The following is a 14,340-nucleotide window of genomic DNA, read 5'->3' on the forward strand; positions in this document are numbered from 1 at the left end:
AGGCCAACTATCAGGGCCTATGTTTCAATGTGTCGTGGTGTCTTCTATACGAGTGAAAATTATTTGAAGTGTTTAAATTATATTGTAGTGAAAATCATGCTGCGGCATTTTACTGAGCCACCAAATAAAAATCTAAAAGCACATGAAGAAACAAGACCATTAGTGCTGGGGTGGGGGTCAAGAAAACTTACGAACAAGGGTTACGAACAACTTTGCACAGCGCAACAATGACATCAGAACACGGCGTATGGCTGAGAGGGATTCCCGGTCAGCGACAATGTTAATGTTAAGGGAATGAGAATTCCTACCCCATTACTGCATCACATTTTGAAAATGCTTAACTGGTGAATATATCCGGATTTACAGACACGTAGGGAGAACATTATGCAAGAGACATCAGAAGACACAAATTTAGCCACACAATATGTGTGTGTGTGTGCGCGGTATGAGTACACTTTGTACAATAGTGTGTGTTGGAGCGTGTGCGTGTGTGTGCGGCGTGAGTACACTTTGTACAATAGTGTGTGTTGTAGCGTGTGTGTGTGTTGTAGCGTGTGTGTGTGTGGTGTGAGTACACTTTGTATAAGAGGTCTTCTCCACACACACACTGGCCCTTTGAGTGCTGGTCGTCTAGCTGCGCTGGGTACCTGAGTGAAATAAACAAAGGCTCACTACGACATTAATTGCCACGCGCTTCCTGTGCTAAGAGCCGCTGTTATTGCATTACAACCCCGACATAGTCCAGAACTTGTCAACGTCTGTCCTCAAATTCCATTAACAGTCCCGTTTTTCTTTGTGTGCCTTTTAACACAAAACAGAAGTGAAGCAGCGTCTCGGGGTTCCAGGAACAGATCATCTTCCACAATAAATAAACAGAAAGAAAAGTGCCGGCTCGCCGTTGGAGGAAGCGAAGAAGAACGGCCATTGAAGGGCGCTTTCACTGGAGCTCACTGATGCTTTTCAGCCATGCTCAAAGTTAAGATATAAAACATAGGCTGGTCGAAGGTTAACGCGGCGATGGCACAACGCGCCTCGCAGGGTTAAATACCAACCACAACTGTGGGGAGGAATTCATTGGAAGCGTGTGGCTGCATGCCTATGTATCCCCATGGGCAGCTGCACACAGACGGCGTCAGTGTTAACGGACAAAGTATGCGAGGAGAAGAGGAAGTCACCGATATATTGTCTAAAAAGCGAATGTTTATATAAAAATATATTTCAGGGGTGTAACTAAAGTCGTTTGAAAGGAGGTGTTAAGCCTCTGGATGTTTTGTAATAATCTGCAGTCACAGCGGGGACCTGAATGAAATATATTAAGTCAGTCCTGAGCATGTAGTAAACATGGTATAGGAAAGCTTACAATCTGAAGACATTTGGGACAATTCATTCAATTATACTGAGGAGGACAATAAACGACTTAAAAAATACAAAAAAAACATCTAAAGTCATAATAACACTAAATAAAATCCCCAGTCAGACTGAAATCACCGCTCACAACGTAATAGTCAAGGCACAATACTGCTACACACCAAACAGCAGCCGCGGACACGCAGGCCCCAGCACCCCACGTAGACCTGGATTTAAATACCTGTGTAGCTGAAGGCGCCATAAAGCATCTAAATACACATATTTCTGTGTGATAAGCTGCAACGCACATTTTACCAAAAAGGCGACAATTTCTAAACACATAACAGTCAGATTCATGAGTTTATTCACTAAAGTAGGACTTGGCAGGAGAGTTTTTTTTTGTTAAACACCCCGAAGGGTTCATTCCACTCTGCAAGAAGAAATTGGCCATGTAATTGATTTACCTATACATTATATAGGGCCAGTTGGCCCCGTGCTTACTTTGGCGCTTAAATCAGGGTATTCAGCGAGTTGAAAAACAACTCTCCTGCCAATTACCCTCTGCTTTAGCTTAACTGTCCCTGATTACTGACATCACTTACATCTATGGCTTGAGACAGCTGGCATGTATAGTTTACTGGAACAACTATTTAGATTCCTTTCCAAGCATTCTGCAACACTGAAAACATAGTTCTGGGATGACGGTCACCAGATCAAAAAAGCAGCGTTGACCACCATCTGGCACCAGTAACCGACTATAGGATGTTCAGACCCCCTGGCAGCCCCCCAATTCTCCATAGTAAAGGGGCTGCTATGCACATAGGAGATGGAGCACAGGGATACGGGTTGAGGACTTGCCCTGGGTCAGGCCTAGGGTAGCCCTGCCTCATCTAAAAATACCACCGTCTGTCACTAATCTTATCTTCCCAAAGGTTAAACTCTTTTTTATTGACTGTTCCTGGTCTTTAACGGAAAAAACATCCACAAAGCCCCCGCTGATGGACACGCTAACATGCCACGGCTTGAGCGTGGAAGGCTTTATTTCAGACAAACACTGCGGGTTCAAAGGGCTGGGGAGACTATTTATATATTTGTAATGACTCTTCCATTTTATAGAGCAGTCGGCGTAATACTCTGATGAGTTTTACTGGATCATTTAAAGCTTTTAAACAATTGTCATTAGGCTTACGGATAAACGAGCTCCGCTTCAAACACTTCATGTGCTGTCATTTACCGGATCACCTCGCTAGAGACGGAATAAACATTTTCAAAGGCGTATGAATTATCTCTTTTAATTACAGGTATGAAGAAAACAATCATTAAAAACTTTAAGAGGGTTGAAGATCGGCTCCTGTGACGATGTGATGATGTCACGTTCAATGTGCTTGCGCTGCATTCTAGCAACAGCAGATGAACTCGTTTTACATCATCGCTAACATACATGCCCCCAATAAAAGACATGCACTATTTTTGCCTCTCTCCCCCTTGTTAGGGTTTATTCACTAAAGGGAGAGAGTTGGGGTTTCACCTCCCTCACCTAGCTCTTCATTTTGTTATTAATAGCTTCTGTTTGAAGTTTTTAATGGTTTATATTTATATTTGGTTTATGAAAGACTTCCAGCCTCACTTATCGATATTTAGGCTTATAGGTAAAACTAGAACACAGAACATGTACAGGCACCACGTGTGCTTTTTATTATTAGTATGTTTGGTATATTTATTTAGTCTGCTTGTCAGGGGTGTTGCAGAAGCTGTTCATTCACCGATCATTTTTTCTGCTTTGTGCTGTTTTTTTAGACTTCTGACAGATCTCCTTTACTTCATTCACAGGGAAGCATAAATCAGAGACACAACACGGAGGAGCTTTCATGTGGGGCAGAGTCTGAACACAAAGCGAGTTCCCACAAGCGGGGATCCCACATCAATAAATCTTGTGTAAAACAAGCAAACGTATCGCTTGTGTTTCCTACATCCCCGGAGCCGTAAGAATAAACGGCCGCCTGCATTTCACTCCGAGCCCCGGTGAACACAAGTCGTATAAAGAAGCTTTTCTCTCATTATCTTCATCGGCCATTTTTAACGATAAAAAAAAAACAAAAACTTTGAAAGAACATTTTGGAAGCTTTAGAACCCGAGGCTTAAGAGTTATCTATAGATAGAGTTCAGAAATCAACAACAACAACATATCCAGCTTGGGAGCCAAGGGGTAGTCCATGAATGACTGGAGACGCGCAGGTACAGCACAGAACGAGGGCCACAGGTCCGCAAAGTCATATATATCAAAGCCCGACACAGATGGCGTCCATCACTCATACGCCAGACCCAGCCAGGTGAACTCAGCGACACGCCGAGGATCTAACGCGCCGACGGAGGCTGAACTCAGACGCTTTGATGCCGGGTTACAAAGAAAAACTATTTGAACTTGAAAACTCTGCTTAAGGTTCAGACATCCAGATACTGTAATTATGCTGCGGAATTTGTTATTGTCTGTTTGAAGATTTGTGTTTTTTTCTTTTAGAGAAACTCCCACTATTGTCATTACTAGCATCAGATTAAAAACGGGTTTTATTTAAGAGTTTTTGGAATAGATTTTTACACAGCTGCATATTAGCCAGATGTATGTATTCTAGCTCTGTTATTTAATCTAGTAGACAAACACCCTGACCCCATACCATATCATGTCAGCTATAAACACAATGTGAGAATCCCCCGGAGGAAATCGCCCAGACGGCGGTGAGGTGGTGGACAACATAGCATCGCCATAAAGAATCAGCTCAGTGTCAGGAAGGGGAGAGAAAGTCATCCAAAATATCACACGACTGACGCCAATGACAGCCTCCAGGTCTGCAGATACAGAGATATTGGAATAAAAGGCGATAAAACCCGGTTTGTGTTCAGTGCCGACCCCCATTACTGTACGTAGCACTGGATCGTATGCTCTAGTGAAAAAAAAGTACCCAAGGGAGCACCCAAGGGTGTCCCTGGTGAGCACACCATTGACTCCTGGATCATATGGATACACATTACTTGTGTTAACTATATTAGCAAGATAATAGTAACAATCTTACATCTTACAATAAATAGAACAATATGCAACACTTGCAAACTTTCAGGATTCTCCTTATAGACGGCGTTACATTTTACGATCTATAAGACAACATTAGTACTTGTTATTGCACAAAGGTGACACAAAACATGATGTAGCAAATATGGAGGGGGAGACAGACGTAAGACACGGATGTGATCGCGTGAAACGGGACACATTGTATCCAGCTGAATGGTTTCTGTGTCTGTGTGTAACGGACTCTCCGGCCATCATACACACTTTAATGTATACGGCAGCCGATTGCCCCTTTTAAAGTTAACGTTTAACTCCAGTCTGGTCCTTTGTAGGCTTTGTATGTTTAGTTAATAGACGTCATTTACCAAGATCCCAAATGAAATCAGAAATCACTGCTGGGTGCATCTCGCCCGCATCTCTCTGTAGTTTATGTTTAATAAATAGAGAGAGGAGACAGGGTATTGGATCACTCGTGACTGCAGGACAGATATCATCCCAAAAGAAACCAGAAAAGAGGAGATCAGGACTGCTTGTACTTATGTCTCATCGTCCGCTCCCCTGCCTGAGCATACTTAAGTACACTGACCGCGCATGAGCAGTACTCCACGTCAGATCGAATTGCAGACCTCCCATCGACACCCATCCATCGCAATATTTTAGAAACACCCAATAAAATTCGGTTAAATGCCTGTAAATCTCTATATTAAGACGGTTCACGATCACTTGGCAAACTGTGAGTAACCGCCACAAGCTCTTATCGCGCCAAATTAGACTTTCACCAAGCACACCATTTCTTGCTGCAACCGGCAATATATTTATTTATGGCTGGGAGTTCGTGTGATATACTTGATTACAAACAGTTATAAAAAAGAATAAAATACGAGGTGCCATTAATGTTGGGAGTATATATTTATAGCAATCGTTACGACATATTGTCCCCGTTGTTGAGACGCGTGACGCGGTTCACTCACACGGAGCGGACTCGTGAGTACTCACTTTGTATTCTGTGCGTTCTGTGATAATGAAGATTCAGCGGGGTCATGTAATATGCAATATATATTGAATTATGCGTTCATCGGTGTATTTCGTGTTATTTGTGGATTTAGTAACGTACACACACGAAATAGAATCAAAATACCATTAATACCAAATATCCCAAAATGTTAAAAACCCACAAAGCACCATTTGTTTAGCATATCCTGTATGGTCTCCAGCTTGGGGTGGGGGGGTACGGACCAGAGCGCCGGCGGGGAAAGGGGGTGTGGGCAAGAGCACCGACAGGGAAAGGGGGTGTGGGCAAGAGCACCGACAGGGAAAGGGGGTGTGGGCAAGAGCGCCGGGGGTACCAACCAGAGTGCCGGGGGGTACCAACCAGAACGCCAGGGGGTAACAACCAGAGTGCCGGGGGGAGGTGGGAACGGATGACCGAGCCGGGGGGTGCGGGCGAGAGCGCGGGCAGGGAAGTGGGGTGCGGGCAAGAGGTCATTTGGGGTAAATTACATTTAGTAGGCAGCAGGTCCCATTAGGGGTAGTTGGATGGTATTCACTATTCACGGGATCTCCCAGAAACACAACCCCCCGGCTCCAAGGACCTTTTATATTCAGGCCACCCAGAGATCACCGAGTCATTAAAGCCACAGATGATGTGCCCTGAATAAAACATGCCCCAAATGTAACGGCTCACACACCCTGAGATCCAGAAACCCCAACGGGTTACCGTCTGAAGGGTAAAATCAGTACCGGGTAAATAAACCCCACACGGTAGTACAGAAACCAATACCTTTCGCCCCAATATCTGCCCCCACGGTGTACTCACAGGGTGCTGGTCCGGTTGGGCAGGGGGCTGAGGGGGAAGATCCTGCCGGGGTCCACGCTCGTACATACTACTTTTCCCGTATCTGAGGCAGCCGCCGCCGCCGCCTTCCCGGCCCCTCGAGGTCTGCCGTCCTGTTTACATCCAGGGGGTAAAGCCGTGGTCAGGCCGGGGTCTCCTCCTCCCACGGGCCCGGCCAGCACGGCGCAGTGTAGCAGAAGCAGTAGCAGCCCGGGGCCCCGGCAGGCCTCCATGCCTCGCTCCGGTCCCTGTCCCGGCCTGTTCGTGCCTTACTCCTGGCGGCTGTCTGTGGGGCGGGGGGGTCTCCGCCTTCACTCGCCTAGAGGCAGCTCGCCACCTTCCGCTGCTTTAGAAGGCAGGTATGTGCTCATCGCCCCCGCGTTAGGCTCTCTCCGGTCGGGGGGGGGAGTTCGGCTTTGTCCTCACTGCCCCTCAGTAGAGGGTCTCTATGGGGAGTGGGGGAGGGTCTGCCCCATAGCGCAGGTTACTGGGCTCAGCTTTGTCCTCACGGGCTCGATCCGTTCAGTGGGGCCGCCTGTCCTCAGAGTGCACGGTACACGGTCTGTCTAGTGAGGGGGAGGGTCTGTCTGTCTCCCCGGTACACGGTTTGTCCAGTGAGGGGGAGGGTATATCTGTCTGTCTCCCCCGGTACACGGTTTGTCCAGTGAGGGGGAGGGTATGTCTGTCTGTCGCCCCGGTACACGGTTTGTCCAGTGAGGGGGAGGGTATGTCTGTCTTCCCGGTACACGGTCCGTATAGAGCGGGTTTTCCCTCAGTATCCCGGTATACAGTCTGCTGTGTGTGGGGGAGGGTCTGTCCTCAGTGCCCCCTGTATAGGATTGCTCTCCTTCGGGCCACCCCTCTCAGTTTGGGAGGTCTCTGATCCGCACTCGCCCCCGGGCTGGAAGGATGAGGCCCTCGTGAACTGAGCTCCCGGACGGTAAGAGGTCCCGGTACCCGCCTCTTTACCGGGGGCAGGAGGGGGCTGCAGGCCGCGGGGCTGCAGGCCGCGGGGATCCCATACACATTCTCAGCCATAAATATTTCTGTTTCTTTTTTAGGAAAATATAACAGATTTTGAGATTTTTTATGGCAGATTGGTAAAATTTAAACATTATTATCTTTTATTTATATAGCGCCAACAATGTACGCAGCACCCAAAATGATTTTTTATTACGCGGATACGACAAATATATACATTTACTATATATATTTACTGCAGGGTCCAAAAGTCTCCACCACCTGGCTTTACTTCAGCGTTCCGGATAAAGGAGTTTCTTTGAGGATATATGCAGTATTTCAAACCAAAATACATCATTTCACCAATAAAAATTAAAAAAACTCAGTTTATCGCATCAAACACTGTTATTTCCTGCGAGTTTCCCCTCAATCCCGCTTTAGGTACTCTTGGCTTTCATTCTTCCAGCGTTCCTCTTTACCTAATACTCCCAAAGGTGTTCCGTGGGGTTGAGGTCCGGCGGTTGTTCTGGGAATGGCATGTAGATCAGATTAGGTACCTGGCACAGGTAGGCTGGTAGTCCTCCTGGCATGTCTCTCCAGATCGGGTCTTCTCTTTGGCCAACGTCTAGTTGATTTTGTCCCCATCTTCAGGACGATGCATCCCTACACTGTACTGCACCGTACTCCTGCAGCTGTCTCCTAACACTCTGCAGCTGCAGCCAAAAGTAAAACTTCAATTTATCAGTTGGCGAGACTTTTTTCCAGTCTTCCAGAAAATCTTCGACGACGAGGTAGTTTAATGATGGCTTCTCTCCCGTGGAGGCCACAGTTTGTCAGTCATATTTTGCTTACTTGGGTAGGATGAGCTGGGTGTGAATTGTGAATGCTCTTCTATTTTGTACAGATATTAGCTTGGTATACGGGTCTTCTGATGGCATGGTCACCTTCTGATTGTATGGTTTAGGTCTACCTGTAGATTTGGTTTCAGCAACTCTAGTATTTTGTTCTGTCCCTTAGAAATATTAAACTTAGCAATAATTTGGCACTGGGAAAGTTTAGGAGACCAACCTACACTCAACTTGCATTACTGACTCCTTTGACGTGATTATAGAAGGTATTTCAACTGATGTCCTTCTTCAAAGGCCGTAACAGGAGCAGAAGTAGAAGCGCTAGCAGGGCCATGCTCATAGAATTCATATATGAGGTGTGAGCGCTGCTACATTCAGGTGATTTAAATGCTTAAACTTCCGACGGGGCATTCCCTTTCTGGTGGCATCACCAGGGTATCAATCCCATCTTCCTCATGGGGTAAGTGGAGACCCCAATCGCAGGTTTCCTTCATTCCACAAGCACTGGTTGTTACAGTAGCTTCCAGGGGAATTGAGACAGCAAGAAGCTTCTCTTCTTAAAGCTTCTCTAAAAAATGAAACAAAATCCAACCATAAAAAGTGTACAATGCACAATAAGCATTGATACTCCGGATGTGTATCCTGTTTTTAATCCCATTATTCCCATGCTGCGTTCTTTCTTAAGCCTGAGGTACTGGAATCACGTAATTTAAACAGTAATATATTAACGAATGTGTGTATTGTGCCAGCCTTGTGATACTGTGACAGATGATGAGCCATATTACCTTTGGTCCCTGGAGGGTAATACACAAATTCTTAAACCCACAGAAGGATTCATCATGGTATAACAGTGCAACAAAATAAGTGCATGTGAATGAATAAATACGTTTTTATTGAAAGCACTAACCGTGGCTTGATAGAAACGTTCTTTCTGCCGTGTATTAGAGCTGTTTTGGAAGTGCGTGGCCCCATGGGTAGTTCAAATCTCATTCAAAAGGTAGGTGAAAAGTATCGATGGGTTCTACGACTCTCCGTCTGGAGACAGACCATCGGTGGTTCTCCCCCTTCTCAGTTAGGGGACACTCTACTTGATCTTAGTTTAGGCCATTTACATCTTAAATCCCTGAAATGCATTTTTTAGGACACTCCATGATACTTTTGAGTTGAGTGTTACAGGGCTAAAAGCTACGAATGAGCATGTCCTCTTAATAATAGAGGCCACTACTAGCACAATCTGCCTGGGGATCCCATCCATGCTAGAGGGACTGGTCTCTCGCCCGTTCGAAAAAATAGATTTCTATAGCACGGGCGCTTCGGAGCTGAGACCATCAAACGAGTAAATCTTCCAGGATGAACAAACTCAGGGCTGCCCACCCTTTTCCCGGCTAAGTGCCTCAACTAAGCGTGGACCTCATCTTGCGCAACATTAAGATATAAGAATGAATGAAAAATAGCATTAAACAAATGAATGTGCCTGCTATGCCCCCCTCCTGTGTTGCTCCAGTTCACCTTAACCCTTTGAGGGCCGGGAGTCAGGTTTAGGTGACAACTATATAAACTGTACATTTTACCCAGGGAAACCCAAATATATATATATATATATATATATATATATATATATATATTCAGGAAAAATTGAGCTGTTATTAGATACCTTAGATACTCATGCATCTGATCGCATTGCACAGTGGTAGAACCAGAAGAAAAAAAAAAGTGATCTATCACAAAAATATTTTTTTAAATCAAAAACATGTCTGGGGCATTGCTTAACGCAAGTGACGCGGTGTCAGAGGGGGGCATTTATATGAACATTACATTTCTTTATAGAGCTATCACGGTAAGGGGAGAGTGAAAATGAACTACAACATTAAAATGTGCAATATACAAAGCGTATAGGTTTACAATCTGTACATATTAAGTAGAAAATGTTGGGGTAAAGACAATATAAAGTGTTGCAATATCGCCATCTGCTGTGTGTCTGCTAATTATTTTAATAAACCGTAAACCGCAGTCTATAGCATGCTAAATAAATAAAGCAGGGGTGTCGGACTCCAGTCCTCGAGGGCCACATCCAGGCCAGGATTGTTTGGTTACGCTTGGGTTCAAAGCAAAGGATTTACGGAAAACCTGGTCTGTTTGAAGCCATCGGTGCCTGGAGTTTAACACCCCCTGAAATAAAGCTTAGTAGATGTCATTTTTCTCTTCAAGAAGGTTTAATTGCATTGAAAATAACAGAGTTTGTTAAGAAGCTTTTTCTGTTTCTATGAATTCAGGTCCAGTGTCTGTTTTTTGCCACATGACAAGCATGCGCCCGGAACAAATGTTTGAATGGGGAGACATTGTTTGAAGAATTATTTCTGGCAAGGGTTTGGGCTTTAAACACTAATATGAATTATGATTCTAATGTTGCTGTTCCACCTAAGTTCAGCAGAATACGTGGAACAGCACCTTTAAATGCATCTTGGTATACTTAGTGTTCAAAACTAACAGGGATTGGGTACATTTTAGTTGGTATTTTAGTTGGTTTTGGAGTATAAGTGAAACGTGTACAATTTTTTTTTGTAGGCTGAAAAGGCTCCAGTTGTGAAAAGCACCATCAGAGACGCACGAGTGCATTTTAACATCCATCATGGCTACAGCAGAGCAACTGAATTGCTATGATTTTCCAAAGGGCTTTGCGTGGGGAGCAGCTACCGCTGCATATCAGATTGAAGGTAAATGCCACATCTATGACTGATCCAACATATGCCGTTACTGCGAGGCATACGTCGTGCCAAAAACACATAATCTACCACTTGTACCACTTAATAGCCAGCCCTAGCTGTGACTTTACCTGCACAGATATAGTCTCCGAGACCTAGGTTCCTGAGAATCTCAAATGCTGGACTGAATGGAAACTAAAATCAAACCCTGAATCTAATGACTAATTTTATTGGAAAGAATAAAATATGGTATGGTATGACATTTTCTTAAAATAAGAGCCCACCACACTCTGTTTCTTCTGTTTCATCAGTGATCCCTCTGGTCGAAACAGACCATATGGTATCTCTAGTTCCTTTACAGAGCAAGTGTTTTAAAATGAAAAATACAAAAATATACCACCCCTCACTACAAAAGTAAAATAAAAAACTATGCATTTATTCCAGTTTTGGCAGATCTTATGGCATGTTGCTGGACACGAATCTGTGCTTGTTCTATAATATTCTGGGCTAGTAATCCAAAGCACAAATATATATATATATATATATATATATATATATCCTTAAGGGGTTAAAAAGCTTTGAACTTTCTGGATGGCTGGTGATCAAATCTGAATACTCATTGTAGATTCTGTTTGACAAGTGAGTGTCATGAAATGAGCGAGCATTGCTAAACTCATAAACTTTGGTACCAACTTAATGTTACTCTGGGGGACGCAGCAAGTTTCATCAAGACTAATAGCTATAGGTTTACTTTCAATTAATAAAATACATTACCTTTAAACAAAACATTAAACCTTAACCTTTTTTTCCACTTATGAATGGGCTAATCTCTTACTAAAATGTAACTGTGTCTATTATTAAACATTTGTTAGGCTAATTACTACATTACTGTAATTAAGTCCATTTTTTAACAACTGACCTATGTTCCTTTGTTATAAAATGTACAAGGCAATATCCTGAAACATATTACTGGTACTTTTTATTATGGCTTCCTAATGCTAATTTTACAAAGGAGCTTTAACCGGGATTGGGAAAGGGTTCTGCTCATACCGGGAGACTTGCCAGAAGTCTCCAAAGAAAGCCCTGCTTCCTGGGTTCTTTGGCTTTTGGCCAACCCATTCCCCATCCAGGTTCTGCCTACTCCCTAACCATTATCCATCCATTTCCACCCCCTGAGAACTTCCCAGACATGGTCACGTTGTTTTGGTGCAGATGTCTGCTCAACAAAATTAAATGAATAGTTTTGGACCTCCATAGACTCATCCTTGGGGATGGTTGTCTTCTTGCATCCAGTTTCATGCCAAAATGCTTGATCCATTAAAGATAACCCAAACAAGGGATACTATTTGTAAAGAGGAACTGTCACTGTGTTCCAAACACTGCCTTTAACATAATGCTTCTTAACAGTAAGATTTTACTGTCCCTTTAGGGGCATTACTACGTTTCACCTTCACTACGTAGAAGTGTTTGGTGGGAGATAATTGATTTTTAGCTCCCTCGCTTTCACGCGTTCTGTCCTGAGGCTTATTATAGTCATACCGTTTGTGTGTTCATTCCATTGGAATGCCTTTATTTCCCTGACATAACTGTTTTTAAGAGTATTTTTGACATCCATTAATTGGGTCAATGTGCAATCTCTGTAAGCTTGAGTAGGTAAAATAATCTGTTCAAGAGGAAGTACCCTGAGAACTTACTTAAGTATTTCTTTGACTTATGTCATTATTCGTAGAAAAAATGGCTAAATATGTATGGAGACATTTGAGATGTGTATAGGAAACTGGAAGAACAGCTTAACATATTGATTGCAAGAAAAACAGTGGCGTGAACTGCTTCTTTCAGTACACATTTCTTATTTTCGAGAGAAAATCTCAATAATTTCCGTGAGAATTGCTGAAAAAATGACTTCTGCTATTTTTTTATAGGTCAGCGCTTCTGGATTAAACTCATCTTTCATTCTGAAAATGTAATAGATTTTTGAGAATGCGTTCAGTATTGTTTCTAATGAAATATCTGACATTATGGAGTTTTAAGCAATACTGTATTGAAGAACTACATGCATAATCTGCCCACGGCTGCTGTGAATCAAATACTGTATAAATTGTGAATAATGGTTACAGTTGTATTTATCCCCAGATGCCAACCACCTTATTTTAAATCACGACCATGTCGAGAGGTCTCTTGGCATACCTAGGAACTCTCTGGGTTTGACCCGGAGTCTCGGGGGGGAAGCAATACTTTCCCAGGTTTCCAGCTTATTTTCATCTTTCTTTGGATCAGCATTAAGCCTTACCCACGTCCCATCCACCTGAGGCTGCCTGTGGCTAGCCCCACTTCTATGGATGGCAAGTCTATACTCCTCGCTCCTTCATGAGCTCCAGGTAGCCCACCCTGGGAAGTTCCCATGTATATGTCTGTGCTGCTCCATGGCATATCCAGACAAAACACAGAGCACTTCTGACACTGATATACCATTTAAACCCGGTAGATAAATTCAGCAGGCCTGATCACTGTTCTCCTGCCCAAAGAGTGAAGATACAAACCTGGAGTCCAGATGAAGCAGTGCTTCACCTGGAGGCTCTTCATGAAATCTGCCAGGTTCTCAGGTATCCATATACCTTAGAAAAGTATGATGTATCAGAAATCAATTGTAAATAAATCACTCATAGATCCTTTATAATTGTTTTAACCCCTGGTACACAAGAAGCCATGTCTCATTTATCCAAGGTGACAAGCTTTATAGAGCCAAAGGGGTTAATCAGCCCTGTGTATAATGCTATCATGTTTTAGATGTCCACTTTCCCATTCAATACAGGCTAATGGAAAATGCCCAGTTCCAACAATGCTAATTATCATACCTTACTGTTTATGTGAACCTTATCCTCAGGACAAAGAAGCATTTATTCATCAAGTTTACAACATGTATTACAAGAAATTTATCAGGCTCTGTGCCTGCCAGGTCAATTTTTATTGTACAGATTAACAGGGACGGAAATTTCCATTAGTCTGAGAGGTTAAAAGAAATGAGAAAAAAAGTTGAAAGGACAGGGAAACCTCAACAAATCAACCTTATATAAAAGGTAATTCGAATGGATACATGCACTCTGAATCTTCCCTTATTTCAAGGCTTCTATGGACTGAAAGTTATATTGAAAGGAAAAAAAAATCCATGTGATATAAATGTCAAAGTACATTTTTATATAGTTATTATTATCTTGTTTTATCGTGTTTTATATAAAACAATATTGTTATTGTTTTATTATGTGTGTAAGGCTACCTACACCGGTTTAGTACACAGAAGGTATATGGTTTTAGAGGCAAAATAAATATGGTGTTATATTTTTTCCTTCTCTATTGGCTTAATACTTTAGATTTAATAGTGTTAGAATAAAATAATTTATTCATGCAGAATCGGTATTATGGCACTTAAAAATTTAATTTTGAAGGTGTTATCACTTTATCAATTTAGGCCGTACTCTTTATGACGCTTAACATCATCAAATTCTCATTTATCTGGAAGTGAAGTTTAGCCAGGGTGCTATGGGTGACATGAAAACCAAAGCTTTATAATCTGTTTAAAATGATGGCACA

General features: G+C 43.0%; 2 protein-coding genes across 2 annotated transcripts in view; one reads left to right on the top strand and one right to left on the bottom strand.

Annotated features, from left to right (window-relative positions):
* The window catches only part of ADGRA3 (adhesion G protein-coupled receptor A3), a 22,994-nt gene extending 16,493 nt beyond the window's left edge, over positions 1-6,501 (bottom strand). The window contains exon 1 of the mRNA XM_053458330.1: positions 6,225-6,501. Coding sequence (XP_053314305.1) covers positions 6,225-6,475 — 251 coding nt within the window. The 5' untranslated portion in view covers positions 6,476-6,501. The remainder of the gene's footprint in view (positions 1-6,224) is intronic.
* LOC128480980 (cytosolic beta-glucosidase-like) overlaps positions 6,491-14,340 on the top strand; it is a 22,761-nt gene continuing 14,911 nt past the window's right edge. Inside the window, exons 1-2 of the mRNA XM_053458331.1 lie at positions 6,491-6,601; positions 10,616-10,764. Coding sequence (XP_053314306.1) covers positions 10,680-10,764 — 85 coding nt within the window. The 5' untranslated portion in view covers positions 6,491-6,601; positions 10,616-10,679. The remainder of the gene's footprint in view (positions 6,602-10,615; positions 10,765-14,340) is intronic.

This window comes from Spea bombifrons, chromosome 1, assembly GCF_027358695.1.
Source record: "Spea bombifrons isolate aSpeBom1 chromosome 1, aSpeBom1.2.pri, whole genome shotgun sequence".
Classification (NCBI taxonomy): domain Eukaryota; kingdom Metazoa; phylum Chordata; class Amphibia; order Anura; family Pelobatidae; genus Spea; species Spea bombifrons.